The sequence below is a fragment of the Rhinolophus sinicus genome, chromosome 4, assembly GCF_057876585.1.
Source record: "Rhinolophus sinicus isolate RSI-liver-muscle chromosome 4, RSI-T2T, whole genome shotgun sequence".
In the NCBI taxonomy this organism is placed as follows: Eukaryota; Metazoa; Chordata; class Mammalia; order Chiroptera; family Rhinolophidae; genus Rhinolophus; species Rhinolophus sinicus.
In genome coordinates, this window is record NC_142504.1 from 23841866 (window position 1) to 23859469 (window position 17604).

Genomic DNA, 17604 nt, shown 5'->3' on the forward strand with positions numbered 1-17604 from the left:
TGCAAGTCTGTCAGACATTTGGAATTGCTTTAAGTTAGCAACTTTTATTGGAATTTTTAAAAATTGTAAAAGTATTCTATGTTATTGCTAGAGAAAAAAATTATATGTTCCCCAAAATTGATTTGCATGATTGTGAATATGTGTGCAGCTACCAAGGACCATTCCAAGCCATTGATGTAAATTTGGTACATTAGCAGATTGTATGTGCAGGGAGCTATAGAGCTTATGTAACCTCCTTTAATAATTTGGGTCTAGATATTTTTACATTATGTTTATTTAGATATTAAAGAACTGATGAATTCAGATTAATGAAAATGATATCCTTACCAACTCTTGGAATATGGAGTGTATAAAGTTGAACAAAAAAAGTACTTGTATGAAACTAGACTTTAACTATTTTTTTTTCACATCTTGTATTCTTTATCATATTTATTTCTATGATTTTTACATTGGGAAATGTATGTAAATATTCCATTAAAGACTGAATGGGTAATTAAAGTGTGAGTATTATGCAAAGTAGACAAACTTTAAAATCCATTATTTAAGAATTGAAAATACTTAACATTTTATAACTTGTTGATTTTTTTTTTCTTTTGGCAATAATACTAATTTTTTTTTTTTTTTTATCTTTGTTTCCCTTTTTGCAGTGCTTTATTACAGTATTGAAACAACAAACTCATTTTCACAGTGGATTCATGCTGACAAATTTCATATTTTAAAGCTTGAGGTATTTTATCATAAAACATGCTCGGTGGAAAGTTTGAAGCATAGAATTCTGTCAAACACCTGAATAAAGAAGTCCTCATCTGGTATGTAAGAGACGTCCTCACCACCACCATGACGAATCAGGAAAAGTGGGCCCATCTCAGCCCCTCAGAATTTTCCCAACTTCAGAAATATGCTGAATGTAAGTATTCATATCAATAATATGATTTTTGGGGGCACTTGTGCTGCATAAGTTATGAATGATTTAAACAAACAGAATACAGATTCTGCTCAGCATCACGAAAGATTTAGGTGTATCTTTTGTATTAGCCAGTAGGTTGACTGGAGACTACCCTTTTGCCATAAGAAAAAAAAATAATAATAAATTTGAATCAAACATCAAATCTAGGAGGAAAGAAACTAGGATGTCAGATGCAAGACTAAACTTGGAAACACTCCAGCTGTAAGAGAAGTTAAGCAAAGGATAAGACAGTCTGCGAAAATGGAGACTGTTGAGATTGTAACCAAGCAGAAGGAGGGCACCAGGAGCATAACGACAGTAATAAGAAAGTAAAAGGAGGAGAAAAAAATGGTGTCATACTTGAATCATTAGGACCTGACTCATAGAGATCAGGAGGAAGGGGAAATGTGAGGGTTTTTCCTCTCTTTGTCAGCCTAACATTTCAAAAAGGACTAGGTGTAGGGAGTCATTGACATATTGTGGAGTTGGTATTAGCGGTTATGGCGGGGGGAAAGGTTTGCCAGGATCTTTGGCCAACTTGCTCAGTTTGTGCATTTAGACAAAAGATAGACTATGGTAATTTGCCTCATCGTAAGGTATTTTAAAATATTGTTTTGCAGTATGTACACAATAAGGTTTTGTTTACAAGAAATTTCTTATTACCGTAGATTTTCAGGAATGTGTCTGTTTTACAAAATGAGTTTCAGCTTTCTCTCTATATATGCATGTGTATATACATGTATGTGCATTTTCTATATATAAACAGTAATTGGGTCAAAGTATTGAAGAGAATAAAGGAAGCGACTAATACATAGGAGACACTGAAATGTTTGGAAGACGATGAGTAGAGAAAAAACAATCCAGAGAGAATGTAGTAAGAATGGTGAGAGTGGAGGGAATAACATGGTACTGGGAGAATAAAATGCAAGAAGTGGACAAAGAACCAATAGCACATAATAGTGAAAGAGGCAAGCACCGAAGCAGCTGGTGATGCTAAAGCAGAGAGGATGTGTGACATACAGGAGGTAAGTGTCTGGAATAAATTGAATAATATGAAGGAGAGACAGAGAGAAAGGTTAAACAGAAGAGGGATTTGGAATAATAAGAAATAGATGTGATGATACCGATGAATAATAACACATTTGTAAGGTACATATTATAAGTCAGGAACATTAATAAACTCTTAAGGCATATTATCTGAAAAGGCCAACTTCACAGGTTTTTTAGAGCCTTCCTAACTAGATGGCTGCAGTATTCTGGGTGACAGTGTAAGAGTGCTGCTGAGTATTCACAAGGAAGTCACAAATCCACAAGAACAAGTGCATTTTCTTAGTGAATAATAGTAAAAATACAACCATCATATGGGGGAAGGGTCAGAAATTTTTTTGTCCCATCAAAATGTGGTCCTTGGGCCTGCCCGGTGGCTCAGATGGTTGGAGCACAGGCTCTCAACCACAAGGTTGCCAGTTCAATTCCTCGAGTCCTGCAAGGGATGGTGGGCAGCGCCCCCTGCAACTATAATTGAACATGGCACCTTGAGCTGAGCTGAGCTGCCGCTGAGCTCCCGGATGGCTCAGTTGGTTGGAATGTGTCCTCTCAACCACAAGGTTGCTGGTTCAACTCCCACAAGGGATGGTGGGCTGTGCCCCCTGCAACTAGAAAACGGCAACTGGACCTGGAGCTGAGCTGCGCCCTCCACAACTAAGACTGAAAGGACAACAACTTGAAGCTGAACGGCACCCTCCACATCTAAGATTGAAAGGACAACAACTTGACTTGGAAAAAAGGCCTGGAAGTGCACACTGTTCCCCAATAAAGTCCTGTTCCCCTTCCCCGATAAAATTTAAAAAAAAATGTGGTCTTCATATTAAAAAACTTTTTTGAACCACTGAAAGTACAATTCATCCATTTATCATATAAGTAAAATTTAACCCAGAATGGCTGAGTTGTTGTCCACCTTATACTCAGTAATTTCTAAATTGACTAAAAACAATTCACTTATGGTTTTCAATTTCTATACGCTGTAAGTGTTATAGCTAAAAATTAAGTAAATATTTCTGAGCATCTTTAGGGATCTTAACACTGAAAGAAATGCAGATATGAACAGGTATGGACCCTCCCTTTACAGCCTCCCTTTACAGCTCCCTTTACAGGAATTTACAGCTTAATGAGGCTAAAAACAAATGGATAAATGACTCTTTTTCAAGGCAGAATAGTGTAAGTGCCACAAGCAAAGTTTGGGGTTCTGTACTGCTTTAGTATTCAGTTGAAGATGGGAAAAGGGAAGCCTTTATGAAAAGTAGAATTTGAGATGAATTTTGCAATATAGGTTTAAGGTAAATGGTGAAGAAAATGTTATAGATAAAAAGGGAAATTCAACATATATTTGAGGAGAGATGAGCCATATTTAGCCACACCACAGACTGCTATGCTTCAAGAAGTTTAATTGGACAACTATGAAAATAGTATGTGATAATGAAAAGAGACTATTGTCAGGCCTGTGGGCTATTGGAATAGACTAAACAATGTGGATGATGAAAGCTGACCAGAAAAGTGGAAAATCAGATTAAAACTAAGTGGAAATTCAGGTTAAAACTAACAGAAGAGAGCTGGGGAATAATAAAGTATGAGAATTTAGAGATAGAGATAGTTAAAGAGAGATATCTAAAATTTAGCTCTAAAGATTTGACTTGGAGGATGGGGCATTTTGGTAACATAATGTCCCAAGCAAAGAAAATAATGAGTTTGATTTAGGTTATTTTGAATTTGGCTTGCTTATTAAAATATATTTTCCGGTGTTTGGGTACTTACAGGAAAAGTGTCTTACAGGAAGCATTAATACAAAATAGGTAAATTGTTGCTATGATAGCTAAAATATCATTTATAATGACCATTGCTCAGATATTCAAAGTCCATTTGAATTGGGAAACAGAATTTAATACTAAAATTTTAAATATAATTGTAGGCTGCTGCTTTATTTTATTGGCTAAGGAATATAGGGGTGCATTAAATTATATCACAAGAATGCTTGATTTAGTACTCAATTTGTGTAAATGCCTGACGAGTTGTAATAAAAATCGTCATAATGTAAAAGTTGTAACATTGAGACAAAGATTAACGAGCATTCAATAAATTGGTAGGAAGAAGTGGCCTGGTTTTCAGAACATTATTAAAATGGATTTTATGAGAAGTCAAATTAACCAATTAACTGTAAATGGAAAAAAAATAGTGCTGATTTCAAATTAGACTTGCTACTCTTTTTTTAAATAACAAAGACAACAGGAAAAGTGCTTGATTTAATCCTCGGAGATGTTCCTATATGATTAAGGAGCCAAAGGTATCATGATTAGAATGTATCCTCATGTCATAAATTGCCATTGTCAAAATATAGCTGGAAACACATCATCCTAAACATTATAAAAGTAGTACGTTTTCCATGCTATTAATAGATGTGAGCAGTTCATCACAGCATTTAAGGATCAGACTTTTAGTGTTGCTGGGCAATACGGATGAAGTGACACTCCTCCACAGTCTTATTATAAAAGTCTTATATGGGTAAGATTTCTGGATTTTAGTTGTTTTGTATTTTTCAATAAGAAATTGTTTATGTGTATTAAATGAATAATTAAAAGAGCAAGTTATTGATTTAAGTTGAAACTTGCAACTTATTAATATTATATGTAGTATATATCAAATAAGTGTTTTCTGTGCTTTTGGGGGAGGGGACAGGGCTATGGAACTCTGGAAGGAGTTCATGGAACCCCCCACCCCAGCAAAACGAAATCATTGAATGTTGAACCTAGAGAATATCATTTCCTAAAGTTATCTGATTTTGGATTCTCTCCACAATTGCCACAATATACCTTGTCTTATTTCATTTGGGATGCCATAACAAGGTACCATAGACTGGGTGACTTATAAACAACCCAAACTTATTTCACACAGTTCCAGAGTCTGGAAATCCAAATTCAGGGTGCCAGCATGTTTAGGACCTGATAAGATCCTTCTTCTGGGTTGCAAATTGTCAACTTATTCTGTATCATTACATGGTGGGGAGAGAAAAAGAGGAGCTGCAAGCTCTCCATGGACTCTAAAAGGGCACTAATCCAATTCACCACCTTCATTACCTCATCTAATCCTAATTACTGGTGCCTAGGGTAGCTCTGCAAAAAGCCCAGGGCACCCCATAGCTCTGTACCACCTGCCAACCTCGAGTGGTACATGAGTTGTGTGGGGCAGGGTATCAGAGACTCACCAGGGTGGGGCAAATGGTGGTCACCAGGTTAATTTAATGTACATTCTGGTTTGATGACAGTGCTTTTCCTGGAGCTACTCAGCAAAAGTCTCAGAGAACACTAAGGCCAGATGCCACCCACTTAAGGCCTGTAGACTGCCTGAGAGTTGTCCAATAAAGAATGCAGCATGGGTGGGGCTGGCTCCTGGCCAAAGTAGTGCTCCAATGTTTCATGAGTTGGGTGGGGTGGGGTTCCAGGGTTTCACCTGGGTCGAGCTAGCAGATTTCACCAGGCCAATGCAGATTTACATTTGGCTGTGTGTGGGAGTCCTCAACACAGGAAAGATGGTCCCTGCTTGCCAGCTGTGTGGGAGGAGGATTCTACACAGGAAATATGGAGACTATCTCACCAGTCCTTGTCCTGAAGCCACACAACTGAGTCACTCCTTGTGCCTCTTGAGTCAGTGTCTCTTGACTGGAGCCCACAAGTGAGTGAATCTGTTTGTGGGCCCTTTAATAGTATGTCTGGGTTTTCTGCAGTCCTCTGTCTCACCCAGTCAGAATCTCTACTGTTTTTGACAGCCAGCTGTTGTGGGGCTCCTCTTCCCAAGAGAATACCTCTGCTGCTGAGCTATTCCTCCCAATTTTCAATTGCTACACCAGCTGTGGGGTCAGACCATTTTGCATTTCCACGCCTCCTACCAGTCTCCATGTGGATTCTTCTTTATATCCTTAGATATAGGATTTCTGTTCAGCTAGACTTCAGATGGTTCTCCAGATTTATTCTTCTATAATTTAATTGTGGTCATGGGAGGATGACAGCATTTATCTACTATGGCATATCAGATCCTCTGGTCCTAACATATTTTAGATTTCCAATTTGGCAAAGTTACTTAACATCTGTGTGTCCCAGTTTTTGAGCTTATAAAATGGAGAAAACAAATATGTCAAGTGTTGTAAGTATAAAATTGAATGAGTTAATATATGTCAAGTAATGAGAACAGTGCATTGCAAGTTCTGAATGATATAACTGTTTATAATTATTATTTTAATAGAGAGGGAGTAAGTTGCTTATGTTGGCTGTTTGATCATTGATCTAGTAGAAAAATGCCACATTTTGGAGCCTTGAGTTGATATCTTATTTTCTGTTACAAGACTAGATTCTTTCAACAAGATAGAAGCTTCTGGTACTATTGGCATCCTTGGTTCTGTGTTGTCCTCACAAATGCTGAATGCATCTAATATGAAACCAGCTGTTGCTGCCTACAGCATGCTGAGACTATTCTCCAGTTTAGGGTTTCAGGCTGAGTCACTCCATGGGAAAGATTTCCATTGACATGTGGGGGAGGAGTATAATTTTCTATTCCACACTTTATATAAAGTCATCCAAACTGTAGTTATAAGATAGCTCTCACTCCTACTGTGTAGAGAATTGAGCTTTTCACATTATTAGTTTGACAGTGCTTCCTGCTGTGGTTTCATGGCACAGTGAAGGGTTAAGAAACTCCATTCTTTTCATGGATAACGCTGTTTTCTATGAAACTCTACACATTATTTCCAAGTGATGCATGATGTGCCCACATATTGTTACTTAGGGTTAGCTTTTTATTTGCTATATATAAAGTGTGTTCTATAGCATGCAAATTGCTTTTTGGAAAATACTGTGTTATTATGGCTGGAACACTTCCAAACTTTCATACATTTCATACTTTTTATAGCAGCTGGCATTGTAGAGCATTGCAAAATTATGATGAACTTGTTCTTTTCAGTAAGGACCAGTGTGCCTAATTTTGGACCTGCTGTACAATTTCTTCCATCGGAGAGAAGCAGGCAGCGTGGCTTAGTGGAAAGTGCGCAGGCTTTGTAAGCAAACTAATATTCGACAGTGTTATACCACAGCCCTGTTTTCTAATTATTAGTGATGTGACCTTGAAAATGTTACATAAACTACCTGTGCCTCAACTTCCTCACTGGGAAGAGTAGAATCCCACCTCACATTGTTGTTGTATTTAACAACACAATTATCATCATAATAAATCATATATTTTTAGTGCCCTACTCTAAACAGCATACAAGTATTAATTAATTTAGTACTCATGGTAAGCCTTAGAAAAAGGCAATTGACCTCTCTCAGGCAGATTACCTGGTCTATTGCTGTGGCTCAATAAGTGATAAAGATCAAAACAGTAATAATTCATTTATGTCTCTTAATGCAGTTTGATAGTTTGATATGGTAATAAACATGTTATTAATCATGCTTCCAAAATAGGGAAATCTGGAATCTGGGATTCAGGTCCTCTTACCGCCATCAGCCACAACTTTCCGACAAAAGATTTTTGCATACAGGGCAAAACAAAGAAGCAAAGCTGCCAACTATGATTTTGATCCCAAATTGTGTTTCTGGTCTCTTACCCTTGTAGATTGGACCTGATTTTGTATTAACTTCAGTGATGCTCTGCCTACAGTAGAGACATATTCCTTCATTCTACCCACACTCATTCTTCCTATGCCTGGAACCTCTCTCAACCTTCCTTTATAAAAAACATGGGAGGTGAAAGCGATGAGAAGGAGATCATGAAGCAATTGTAATAAAATATGGTAAAGTTCTTTTCCATTTTAAGTAGCCTTACTCTCCTGAGAAATTCCACTCTCTCAAATGATGGTCCAATTCTGTCTTTTAGATATATTTTGTACTTGACCCTTACAAGATGGGATAAAGGGAGTGGAGGGAGAGAGACTTGACCTCCTCCTATATGCCTATATTCACTTGGTTGTTAAGCAAATTTAGATCACATGCTAGCCCTCTTTCTAATTTTTTTTTTTTTTTTTTTTATTGGGATTAACTTTTATTTTTGGTCCTTGCCAATGATACATTGGCTCTATTTTGGGAGACCAAGCCACTTACTGATAATTGCTCTCTCTGTACAAGACAAAAGAATATATGGTACAGAGTAATTTGGTGTACAGCTGGGGACACATTATTTGGTCAGATAAAACAGGGTTTGAGTTCTAGTGCTGTGATGTACCCCTCAGTTTCCTCACCTCTGTCCTAAGATGCAATGATGATTGCATGTGAAGTGCTCAGAACTCTATATAAGCGTATTATTGCTACGATGAGGACCATTATGGTGGTGACTAAGGTAGTTTAATATCAAATGAGAACTTTTTGTTTCTGCCTTTGATTTAGGCCTACTCACTTATACTACTTTGCATGGACACTTGGTCTGAAACTGGAATCTGTGAGTCTATTTTAGATAATATCTGTCTCTCATTTCCGACACTGTTTCTTCTGATTCACATTGATTAACACAGCAGTTCCTGGCTCTGACCCAGATTTTATTTCTGGAATGTATGTTGGCTGAATAATCTCTTTTGTCTCATCTCTGGCTCTGTTTTCTATTTGTTGTACTGCTTCAGTCTGAATTTCCCATTGGTGGCTTCTGTAGGTCCATATGTCTTAAATTTTCAATGTCTAAATCTTGTAATAATAAAGAAAGTAATAACTATGATTGTCTAAATTTGCATTATGTTAGTATCCTAAAAAGACATACTTTTCAATGATTTTTAAGCATCTATTTCTTGTCAACTTGCCAAAAAAAAAAAAAAGAAACAGTTTTGTTAAAATTTATGGTTAGGATTTCTGTGAAATATTGGTAAAGGTGAGCTAAGTAAGGCTATGATTGAGAAATTCACAAAATCTCAATGACTTAACAAAATAAACATTTATTTATTTCTCATATTACTTTTCCAAATCATAGCCAGTAAATGGTTTCATTTCACATTGTCCTTGATCAAGTCCCAGTCAGATGGAGCAGTCTTCAACTGTAAAAATTGGCAGATGCTGTGGTAGTGAAAAATGGAAAGCTTGTGAATTGGGTGCTGGCTCTTAAGGCTTCTCCCTGGTAATGATATGCTTACATTTCATTGACGTAAGTAATCCTCATGACAACATATAACTTCAAGAGAGGAGGCAAATGCATTCCTTCCATCTGCTGAGTATCAGGGGAGAACTGAAATATTTGGTGAAAACTACTAATATGGCCAGTATCACAAAAGTAAAATATAACCTGCGATTTACTTTGGAACATTAAGCAAGTCACTGCAATCTCTTTAAACTTCTGTTTCTTCATTTATAAAATGAGGATAATGCTCCCTATCTATAAACAATAACTCTTATTTTTATTACTAATGTTAGTATGACAAATTATAACAAAAGTTGTTAGTATATTCATTTACTATTACATTAAATTATATCCTTAAATCAGTTATAGATTAAAGGTTGTTATTCACTGGAAGTTTCTATGGTTGCCTCTCCCCCTCTCTCAATTACAGCAGGAAGTGGCCCCCACATATACACACAAAATATGAGTATGCAGACTAGAAGAACTTAATTTTACTCATTGGCCATAATTTCACCAACAATATTTAGTGTCTTTTACTGTTTGGCGTTATGATTGGTTCTAGGTAATACAGAAATGAATATTGTGGTGCTTTTAATCAAAGAGCTTGGTTTATTCAAAGAGACAACTATGGTGGCAAATGATGATAAAGCAATGAAATACATTCTTTAAATGTTATATATGCAGTACTTTTTCTTAAAAAATTATGGTACAATTGACATATAATGATGTATTAGTTTTAGGTGTACAACATAATGATTTGATATGTATTGCGAAATTATTAGCAAAATAAATTTAGTTAACATACATAGCTATATTTTTTTTTCTTGTGATGTGAATTTTAAGATGTACTCTCTTAGCAACTTTCAAATATACAAAACAGTATTGTTAACTATAATCACCATGCTATACGTTATATCCCCAGACTTATTTATCTGTAACTGGAAGTTTGTACCTTTTGACCACCTTCAACCATTTCATCCCCCCTTTCCTGACTTGAGCCTTGTGTAACCACCAGTCTGTTTTCTGTACCTGTAAGATTTTTTTTGTGTGTGTGTGTGTGTTGTTGTTTGTTTGTTTGTAAAGATTCTACATATAAATGAATCATACATACAGTATTTGTCTTTCCCTTTTCTGACTTATTTTCTTAGCATAATGTCCTCAAGTTCCATTCATGTCACAAATGGGCAGGAGGCCCTTTCGCATGACTGAATAATGTACTAATTTATATAAATTCTATCTATCTATCTATCTATCTATCTATCTATCTATCTATCTATCTATCTATCATCTATCTATCTAATTCTTTTATGTATTCATTTGCCTGTGGACATGTGGACATTTAGATTGTTTCCATGCCTTGGCTATTGTAAATAATGCAGCAATGAATGTGGGGTGGAGATACATTTTAAGGTAGCGTTTTTGTTCTCTTTGGGTATATTCAGAAGGAGGATTGTTGGATAATATGGTAGTTCTATTTTTAATTTTTTGAGGAACCTTCATACTGTTTTCCATAGTGGCTGAACCAATTTATATTCCCACCAACAGTACACAAGGGTTTCCTTTCCTCCATATCCTCACTAACCCTTGTTACCTCTTGTCTTTTTGATGGTAGTCATTCTAACAGGTATGAGATGTTATCTCATTGTGGTTTTGATTTGCATTTCCCTAATGATTAGTGACGTTGTACATCTTTTCAGGTAAATGTTGGTACGTGATGGGCAAATAGGCATCTTTCTCTGAGAGACTGGGCCTTTTAATCTGTAGCCTCTATGTTGTGTCCTGGGGTTTAGGTGGTTAAGGACCGATATTCTTTAGTTACAGACCTGTGGGACCCATGAACATAAGCCCTGCTGGCCACTAGTGCCAGGAGATCAAGGAGTGTGTCTTATGGATACAGCCGCAAAAGCCATGGCACCAGACCTGGGCACAAGCTCTTTTGTGGTAGATTTGGGCAACATGGAGTGAGGCAGAGGGAGGGCACAAAGATGGCATCTGCCCACCTCCCATTTCTGGAGAGTACTGCAGTTGGTCTCTAGATGTGTGTTAAATTGTAAGACTTCTCCTCAGGCTGCAAATAGGCCCCTCTGCCTGCTGCCGCGAAAGACTGGGTGCTTTACCCTGCTGCTGCCTCTGTGCTCAGGACCTGGTGGATTAGCCACTGATGAGTCTGCACAAAGTCTGTTAAAGAACACTGCCCATCCCTGTAGCCTGTTGGTCTCCTGGACACAAGCCCCAGTGGCTTTCAAAACTAGATGTTTTGGGGGCCAGTCTCTCAACTAGAAATATTAAAAGTTGGAGCACTTGGTGTAGGGTCCAAACCTTTCACTCCTCAGGAAGAAATTGGAACCTATGAGTTCCTTTCCACTTCTGTGTCTCCATGGTGGGAGTTCACTTTGTGGTAAGATTGTGTCTCAGACTCTTCTATATGTTTCGATGTGGGTTTCTTCTCATTCTTCTCATGTGTTCAGCTAGTTTATAAACTTTTTTCAGAGGGAATTTTTCTATATGACGCTGTAGATTTGGCATGTCCATGGGAGGAAGTGAGTTCAGAAGCCTTCTATGCCACCATTTTGAACTGGGACCTATGCAAAACTCTTGGAGAACTCTTTCATCATGTGACCAGGACTTGCAAGGGGAATTGATTTTTATTTTACTTGAAAGGATTGAAAAGGTTAAGAAAAGTAGAGAAACTCCAAACAGTTATCAGAGCATGTGCTGAGGCATAAAAGAATGTGAGTCATTAGGGAAAACTTGGAAGTCTGTTTTGGTGTATGTACACATTTGAGTATGAGAATGTATGTGTGTCCACGAGCATGTGTATAAACATTGAGGACCATCCTAAAGAATTCAGCAATAGTCATAAAAGATGGATTTATAAATGTCATTATTAAAAAAATTGCCTTTCAACATACAGTCTTTAGGAAACATTAAAGATATTAATTGAGTGGAAAAGAAGAAAGGCAAAGAGAATATATATAAGCTCTTCTTTATAAAATCTTAGCCATAAAAAGAAAGAGAAAGTATCAAAGCTAAAGTGACTAAGGTAAAAAGAAGGATTTTGTTTTTTCCATATAGGAGAGAAAGACATGTTTATAAGGGGCAAGTGGGGACTCTTAATAGAGGGAATTAGTTGTGATGAAAGATTTTGAACTCATGGTCAAATGTTGATTTTTGTTTTGGTTTTATTCCGTCGTCTTAAGTCAATCTCTCTTGTTGATTTTCTTCTCATGTTAGTTTGGGCCTTTAGCAAGTTATATAACCTTCTGAACTTTAATTTTCTGACTGTGCATTTAACACAATAGTAAGGCCGATCTCACAAGATTGTTGTTAAGACTCAAATAAAAATAAAACGTGTGGAAATCCTTTATAAGCTGCTAACCATCACACCTAAGTTAATTATTGCTTTCATTGTTGTTATCTGTAGAATGTTCAGATTTAGCTTTACAGTATTTCTTTTATGAGGTTCAATATCTCTGTTTCTCCTAAATACTCATTTATAATTTCATTACTTATTGAATTTTACAATTTGCTTGTGTGGGACCATGAGAAGTACCCTCCTGCATCTTGTTGCCCAATTTTCCTCTTTAACCTTTTAGGTCACAGTTTATTTTCAAATCCTACAGCCTCTTTCAAGCATTCTCAAGGCATCTTCAGGTGCAAGAAATATTTTCTCATATCCAAAAATGTATTTTAAATGGAAGAACATTGCCACGACTGATGATAGAAGACATGAAACTTCTACACCAGAGAACAAGGACTTTATTAATCATGTCATAGCAAACAGCACATTCCTCATGTTTTCATTGGCTTCCTTACTTAGTTACTCAGTTCCTTCCTTCCTTACTCAGTTTCCATAGGGAAACATGAAAAGATCCAGGTGACCTCTATACAAGCAGTGAATTGAGTTATAGGAGAAGAACCTCAAGTTTAGGGAACCTGAATCTTTTACAATGGATAGTGAACAAACCTGCCCTTTGCTCAAGAGGGGTCATGATCTGTGCCTCTTAAGGTTTTTCACTACAAAAGCATCCTTGAAGTGATAGTCTAGAATAAAAGTAGTCTGTCCCTCTGCTTGTAAAATCTGCAGAAACACTGAGAATTGTCTCCAAATAAACATAAACTTATGATATTACCACCATAATCAGTAGTCTGGAGGTTGATGAAAGCACATATTTTCCTGTCAGGTTGCTCTACAGTTCATACAAAAGTAGCCTCAGATTTGTGCTTAGAAGTCTCTTGTCTTAGTTTCTGACCCTTTTCTTTCTCTTTGTCCTATCACTAGTGTTCAGGTCATCCGATTTGTGCCCTACATTTTTTAGGTAGAATGAGACTCAGTCAATTTTCTATATTTGTCTAGGGAGGATTAAGGATAATTAATTTAGTTGTCTGGTATTTTAGAATCTACCCATGAAAAAATAGGCTTAACTTTTCCATTTTATTCCAAGTGTCTTAAAACACAGATATTCACACACACACACACACACACACACACACGACACCTTACAAGTACTGATCACAGTTAACTTATTTTTCAGTGCTTTATTATAGAATAAACACAGAAAGGAAGAATTTTGGAGAAGGAGACAAATAGCATCAATCCAGGGAGAGTTCCCATTTGTAGAATGCTTCGAGAACTTGCAGCTGAATGAATGTCGAGGATGCTGCTGACTTCCTGACCAATGTTATAAGTATTTTGGGGGCAGAATGTGGTACTGTTTGAGCTGCTACAGCTGTCAAATGATAAGTGACTTCTAAATTGCAATGATATTCCACTTCCCCTTGAAACCTATCCCCAAACTGAAGTCAGTGGGAAGCCAAAACTCTTACATGAAAAATCAAGAAAATAGTAAAATGCTGGTAGCTGCATTTTTGACTTGGACAGGAGAATCCCCAGATGTTTAGAAAATTCTGTGAAATATTTGTTGTTTACACTTTCTGTATGTATAGCATAGATTAGTAAATATATATGTTATTTCTCCCATGCGAAAAGTCTGTCTCTAGAAATTGGCTCTTAAAAGCTTTTGGTTATAAGGTATTAAAGAAGTTATTCTGTAATGAAAGGAATACCACAGCATTTATGGAACAGAAGACATATTCTGATTATTGCTGGCATGTGATTTGATGTGACTACTGAAATAATCGATTACCAATATCACGTTAGGTGGTTGTGATGGAAATGAATCAGTGCATACAGTTTTTGAAACTTATTTGCCAGAATCATTCTAAATGAATTTTTCTAGAAGGACACATTTTCCTTTTCACCACTTTCATACTTTACAGATGCCAGAATTAAAGAAGCAAATTAACATCTTAAACATGTTGAGCTCTTTTGGGTCAGAAAAACTGAACCCTAAGATCTCCAGTCTCTTTTTTTCTCCCAGGTGTCAAAGATATCAGGCATGGCTCTCAGCATCTCTGGGAGGTATTTATGAAGGAACAATAACTACTCCCCAGGCTATTGATGAGGCACTACTGTATCCTTTCGTTTATGATAATTTCTCTGGTGAAAACACCTTGCAGAACTCTTCCTTCTTCCACTGTTGGCTGCCATCATCATTATATTGAGTTCTGTGCTAATTTTCTGTTTGTTACCTTATCTCCTAGTGTTATCAAAAGAGCATAGAGTTTAGAAGTAAAATATATATATATATATATATATATATATATATATATATATATATACCATTAATTAAGCGTTCCTTAATATAATCCCTCAAATAATTCATCGCAACATAACAGATATTCCTAAAATAATCACTGATAAAATTCCACATGTCCTATAATTGTATATCGCTCTAGTGTTCCTGAGTCCACATTACACATCAAATGAGAGAGGTCTTCCTCCTACCTTGTAGTTTCCCTTTCATGCGCTCTTTTGGGTCCTTGGGAATCTGAAAACTTCCAGTGTCAAAAAGGTTTATATTTTGTGTTCAGGTCCTTTTCATTACAGCCCGTAGGCTGAGACTTTTGGGAATGTTCTCATCATACGTTTGACTTCTACCTATCATACAAGTTGGCACACAGGCATGTAAAGGAAGCATGATAAGATGCCAGTCAATCTCTCCTGTAAGAGTTAAAGAATAGGTTAATACCTAAAGGAAGTTGGAATTGACCCTAGTTAGCAATCTTAGTCTGATTATAAGTGCTGGGTCCACATGCACCATTTCTCTGACCTCCTTGTTCTCTTCTGGCAACATCAGGGGCTTCTCGGCACACTCAGCCCAGCTGCAAATAACTTGTATATTCAGAGCAGAGAGAGTTATGTCAATATTCTTTCTGGAGAAATGTGGACAGTAATTCCCAGAGATAGACTAAATAATAATCGTCCCTGAGACTCTGTCCAGAATTATTCTTCCTTTGTTAGTGCATATACTTTGGAATGCTTACATTTTTCTCAGAGTATTATAAGATAGCAGTTCTAATGGGCCTCTATTGTATAGCCCAACTGAATCTAATAGAATGATGTTTTGTCCAACTTTAGGAGAGAATCAATTGGAAATATAATTTTCCAGCTTGTGCTGTACACTCCCTCAGGCTACACGGGTAGCAGTAAGTGGGACATCCTTTGATGTGGATTCCATAGCTTTCCCACGGCACCACCTCCACTCACGAGATTTGGAGTTTCTCATTCCAATCATCTAAATTGTCCACCAACATCTCAGTTTTCAGTCAGACATATCTTCTGAGTTTATAAATGATCCTTGCCCTTCAACTATTTCTATTTTTCTTCCTGGTTCTCCATAGCCTCTGATTTCTCTTGATCCCCCTTGAATTAATTAAAAAAAAAAACAAACGAAAAAAAAAGAAACACAGGGATACTCAGATATCTTGGGGAAAGTGATGGCTGGCAGAGCTTGGCGCTGGGCCATATATTACTCCTAGTAAGTCTTGTTAGAGTCTCAACTGGCTTTTTTCCCCCCTAAGCCCTCCTCTCTAGTGTCCTTTGTAAAAACTTTCTAGTGTATCACAAAATATTATATATAGACTTCTTTGGTCTAGGTGGTCAAGATCTTATCATGTATATCTTGGCTTTCCTAACTTAATGAAGGGTTGCTTTTTAAATTGTTAATAGCCCAGAACTCAGCACACTGAAATACCACCACTTTCTCCCGGTTTCTCCAAATTCTCCTCCATAAGCCACCTTGCAGATGTCATTCTAACCGCCTCATATTTCACTTATATTTCAGAATACATATTTTTGTTGTATAACTGAATTCTTCAGTAGATGTTTTAAATTATCCTTTCCTGGAACTTACAAAATATCTTTCCTGGGTCTTTCTTTTTCATAAAGAATCCCCAAATTTCTTTATAAACATTGTATAATAAATAGTGATAATTCATTCCGTAGCAGGTTTCCTTACACAGTATTTCCTACAGGGGCTGTCTTTGAGGGATCATCTTGATAAACACACATAAAATACCTTGGTTATGACTTTGGAGGAGAAATAGCATTCTCAAAGCTTATATTCCTTAGTCAGTCCACTGCGGAGTGCAAGACGTTTCTATGATGTTAGTGTCTCTCTCTCTCAAAATGTTTTACACCTTTCTATTGTCAACTTAAATGCCATAGTGGAAGCTTTTGGAACTTTCAATGATATGCTTGTATTTAGTTGTGGCCATTTCATAGGTCAAAAATCTTAGGTAATGTCTTATCTAGTTGTCCCCAGGCTATTACTCCATATAATGTTTTAAAACGTGTCCACGTACAGTCCATATTTCACCAAGAATGTAATACTATGGATGTCTGATCAAAAACATACCTAGGGTACAAACGAGGGGGCAAAACATTGGTTCATTTTTTTTCCCAAGCCCTTTCTTTCCCCTTTTCCATTTCTCTTTATTTTTGTACGCCTTTGCAGTATTTGGCTCTGTCCTGACTGAGTCCAGCAAAGTCACAGCTGGAAATGCCATTATTTTGGTGTCCTGGGTAGTCAGGGTCAGCTATTTATTATTCATGGCTTCATTCCATGAGGGCAAAAGATGGCTTATTGCATGCCATGGTTCTGTTTTAGAATATTCAGAGTGGTGCACTTTTAAGGTAAGCCAAATGTTTGCATGCTGATATTTATTATCGCCCAGAACATATCTGGGATGGCTAATATAATATAATATAATATAATATAATATAATATAATAATATAATATCTAATACTTATAAAGAGCTTATCATGAGTTTATTTTGGTCAGAGTTTTCTAAGAACCTATGCTTTATGTATGTTGACACATTCAACCCCTATAGCAAAACTACAGGGCCAGTAATTATTGTTATTATTACCATTTTACAAATGAAACTGAAGGCCAGAAAAGTTAAATAACTTGCCTAAGTTCATAGAGATATTAAATTAGAGAGCTATGATTCAAATCAGGTGGACTGTATCTAGAATCCATGCACTTACGTACTGCTATACTGACTCTTTTAATGTTGGGTGATAATTAGCTTAAAATTATTACCCTTGGGTGATAATTAGCTTAAAAACAAAGCATAAACAAGTCAAAATTGCACCTTAACAGGAATGATACTA

The 17604-nt window shown here is 36.6% G+C and overlaps 1 protein-coding gene across 4 annotated transcripts in view; it reads left to right on the forward strand.

Moving 5' to 3' along the window:
- Positions 1-17604, forward strand: part of DGKB (diacylglycerol kinase beta) — a 647688-nt gene that overhangs the window by 60338 nt on the left and 569746 nt on the right. For 2 of the 4 annotated variants that reach the window (XM_019727049.3, XM_074340800.2), the window contains one exon: positions 648-907. In XM_019727049.3, the coding sequence (XP_019582608.1) occupies positions 838-907 (70 nt within the window). In that variant the 5' untranslated portion in view covers positions 648-837. Of the gene's footprint in view, positions 1-647; positions 908-17604 lie in introns of those variants that run through there. The other 2 variants (XM_074340802.2, XM_074340803.2) reach the window with 1 other exon arrangement.